A 3223-nucleotide genomic window follows, 5' to 3' on the forward strand; every position below is an offset into this window, starting at 1 on the left:
CCTTTATTCATCCGTTTAGCCTCATAGGTCGAGCCTCCTCTGATTTTGTGATAATCAACCTTTCTGTCACTCTTCCTGGTTCATAACTGAACTGCTCCTGTTGGATAGGAAATGATGAAAGTTAACGGGCGTCCATACTTTTTTTTGGTGATAGAGCAGGGCGTAATATTACAAATTAAACACGAGAGGTTTTGTGTTGGGTATGTGGTGCGCATGTGTGATTGTAATGACAAAACGCCAAGTCTGATTTATTTAAAAAAAAAGGGGTTTATTATATTTTCCCCACCCCCACCAATAGAAAAGAGAGCATGTTAGATAATGTCATGTTTTTTGGGAATACATGGATTAAAACACATATAAATACATAAAACATTTTATAAAAATAAATGTAAAGATGAACGAAGGACGTGTTAGGCTTTTTCGGCTAGTATCACTGTTCCATTTTCATTTCTGTTTGGAAGAGGAACCACCAGTAACTAGCTCTCGATAGGGCCCATCAGTGAATCTCAATGGTTTAAAGTCCTTTTATACAATAACAGTAATACTATACCTCTGAAAAGGAAACAATCCTCTTTTGGCATGTCGCAAAGACACATGATAGGTACGGTGAAGTAGTCTGCATAGTTTACGGTGAAGTAGTCTGTATAGTTTACGGTGAAGTAGTCTGCATAGTTTACGGTGAAGTAGTCTGCATAGTTTACGGTGAAGTAGCATAGTTTACGGTGAAGTAGTCTGCATAGTTTACGGTGAAGTAGCATAGTTTACGGTGAAGTAGTCTGCATAGTTTACGGTGAAGTAGCATAGTTTACAGTGAAGTAGTCTGCATAGTTTACAGTGAAGTAGTCTGCATAGTTTACAGTGAAGTAGTCTGCATAGTTTACGGTGAAGTAGTCTGCATAGTTTACGGTGAAGTAGTCTGCATAGTTTACAGTGAAGTAGTCTGCATAGTTTACGGTGAAGTAGTCTGCATAGTTTACGGTGAAGTAGCATAGTTTACGGTGAAGTAGTCTGCATAGTTTACGGTGAAGTAGCATAGTTTACAGTGAAGTAGTCTGCATAGTTTACAGTGAAGTAGTCTGCATAGTTTACGGTGAAGTAGTCTGCATAGTTTACGGTGAAGTAGTCTGCATAGTTTACAGTGAAGTAGTCTGCATAGTTTACGGTGAAGTAGTCTGCATAGTTTACAGTGAAGTAGTCTGCATAGTTTACGGTGAAGTAGTCTGCATAGTTTACAGTGAAGTAGTCTGCATAGTTTACAGTGAAGTAGTCTGCATAGTTTACAGTGAAGTAGTCTGCATAGTTTACAGTGAAGTAGTCTGCATAGTTTACGGTGAAGTAGTCTGCATAGTTTACAGTGGTGTTCAACAACCCCAGTGTCCAATGCACTGTGGAGCAGTATTATATGATCAGTTTGGACCGATTGTCTTTCTCCCTTTTTCTCATGAGTCTGGTTCTGTCTGCGAGGCAGAGGTGCTGTATGCACTCTCGATCAAAGTTTTCAAAAAGTGGGAGGGACAGTGGTAACTAACCCTGGTCCTGGAGAGCCACAGGGGGTGCTGGCTCCGGCCCAGCACTAACACACCTGAGCCCACGAATCGAGCTCTCAATGATTCGAGCTGGTCAGTGGAATCGGATGTGTTGGTGCTGGGCTGGAACAAATCCCTGCACCACTTTGTGAGGGTGACCAACTGCGGTTTGTCCTTTGACCTTTGACACAGGGTCGCGGAGGGGTCAGGGATCATAGGTCATCGTCGCCATCGTCCGAGCTGAAGCTGCTCCTGTGACTGGAGTCCTTGGAGGCGTCGGGCGAGCCGGCGGAGAGAAGCGGGTCGGTGCCGAAAGGCGAGAGCGGGTTGTCCATGAGGATCTCGTCTAGCCGTTGCTCCTCTTTGAGCGTGGAGCTGAAGAAGTCTGTGAAGTGAGACAGCGGGTCGGAGAAAGTGGTGGAGTCATCAACCACCCCCTGACCCTGGTCTGTAACCCCGGTGACCATGGCTGGCATGGAGGTCCTCTGGAGGTACTCCCCGTTCAGTTCTTCCTGGTACAGGGGTGGCTGGAGACCCTGCAGTGACTGGGGAGCCAAGGGCTGCTGCTGTTGTTTTTGTTGTTTGAGGAGGTGGGAGGAGAGCTCTACAGTACCCAGGGCAGTGGCCATGCTGGGGAGGCCATGAGCACGGGCCTGGATCTCCAACTCCTGAAAAGCACAGAAAAGTACCAAGGATCAGGACAGTGTTATTCTCAAAAACATATGAATGGGAACAGTGTTGAAGAAGAAGACTTTTAATGAAGGAGATTACTTTTCTCAGAATGAGCTCCGTACGAGTTGGCAACCCTTACACACACACACACACACACACATGGGTGCATACACATTACACACATACACCCCCTGACACACACGCACACATCCCTCATAGTCTGGTAGATTATTATGGATTGACTTTAGAACTTCTTCGGGATCGGGGACAGTTGAGCTAATGTAGACTAATGCGATTAGCATAAGCTTGTAAGTAACAAGAACAATTCCAGGACATAGACATATCTGATATTGGCAAAAAGCTTAAACAGTGAAATAATACCATGCTATTGTTTGAAGAGAGTGCACAATTTTGAACATGAAAAGTTATTAATAAACAAATTAGGCACATTTGGGCAGTCTTGATACAACATTTTGAACAGAAATGCAATGGTTCATTGGATCAGTCTAAAACTTTGCACATACACTGATGCCATCTAGTGTCCAAAATCTAAACTTGCCCTGGGCTGGACAAATACAGTATGGCCTTCCTCTTGCATTTCAAAGATGATGGTACAACAAAATACAAAAGAAAGGTAGTTTTTTTCTTTGTATTGTCTTAAACCAGATCTATTGTGTTATACTCCACTACATTTCTGTTCACATTTCCATGAACTTCAAAGTGTTTCCTTCCAAATAGTACCAAGAATATGCATATCCTTGCTTCGGGGCCTGAGCTACAGGCAGGTAGATTCGGGAATGTCATTTCAGGCGAAAATTTTAAACAAAAAAGTGGGCAATCCCTAAGAGGATTCTAATAGCACTCTAATGTAGCGGAGGCCAATCCATTTCATCTACCCCTCGTCTCCAGACCCCCCTCTCAGGAAGCAGCCAGGGCCCTCGGGGGTTTGTGTCATAAACATGACAGGGAGGAACCGATGACAAAACCTCATCAATCAGCAGCAGGTCAGCAATATGGTTCACGTC

At 44.0% G+C, this 3223-nt stretch overlaps 1 protein-coding gene across 10 annotated transcripts in view; it reads right to left on the minus strand.

Annotated features, from left to right (window-relative positions):
- Positions 1–251: 251 nt before the first annotated feature.
- Positions 252–3223, minus strand: part of LOC118392310 (transcription factor EC-like) — a 17411-nt gene continuing 14439 nt past the window's right edge. For all 10 annotated transcript variants that reach the window (XM_035784165.2, XM_035784168.2, XM_035784173.2 and 7 more), the window contains exon 8: positions 252–2194. In XM_035784165.2, coding sequence (XP_035640058.1) covers positions 1739–2194 — 456 coding nt within the window. In that variant the 3' untranslated portion in view covers positions 252–1738. The remainder of the gene's footprint in view (positions 2195–3223) is intronic.

This window comes from Oncorhynchus keta, chromosome 33 (genome assembly GCF_023373465.1).
Source record: "Oncorhynchus keta strain PuntledgeMale-10-30-2019 chromosome 33, Oket_V2, whole genome shotgun sequence".
NCBI classification, from domain to species: Eukaryota; Metazoa; Chordata; class Actinopteri; order Salmoniformes; family Salmonidae; genus Oncorhynchus; species Oncorhynchus keta.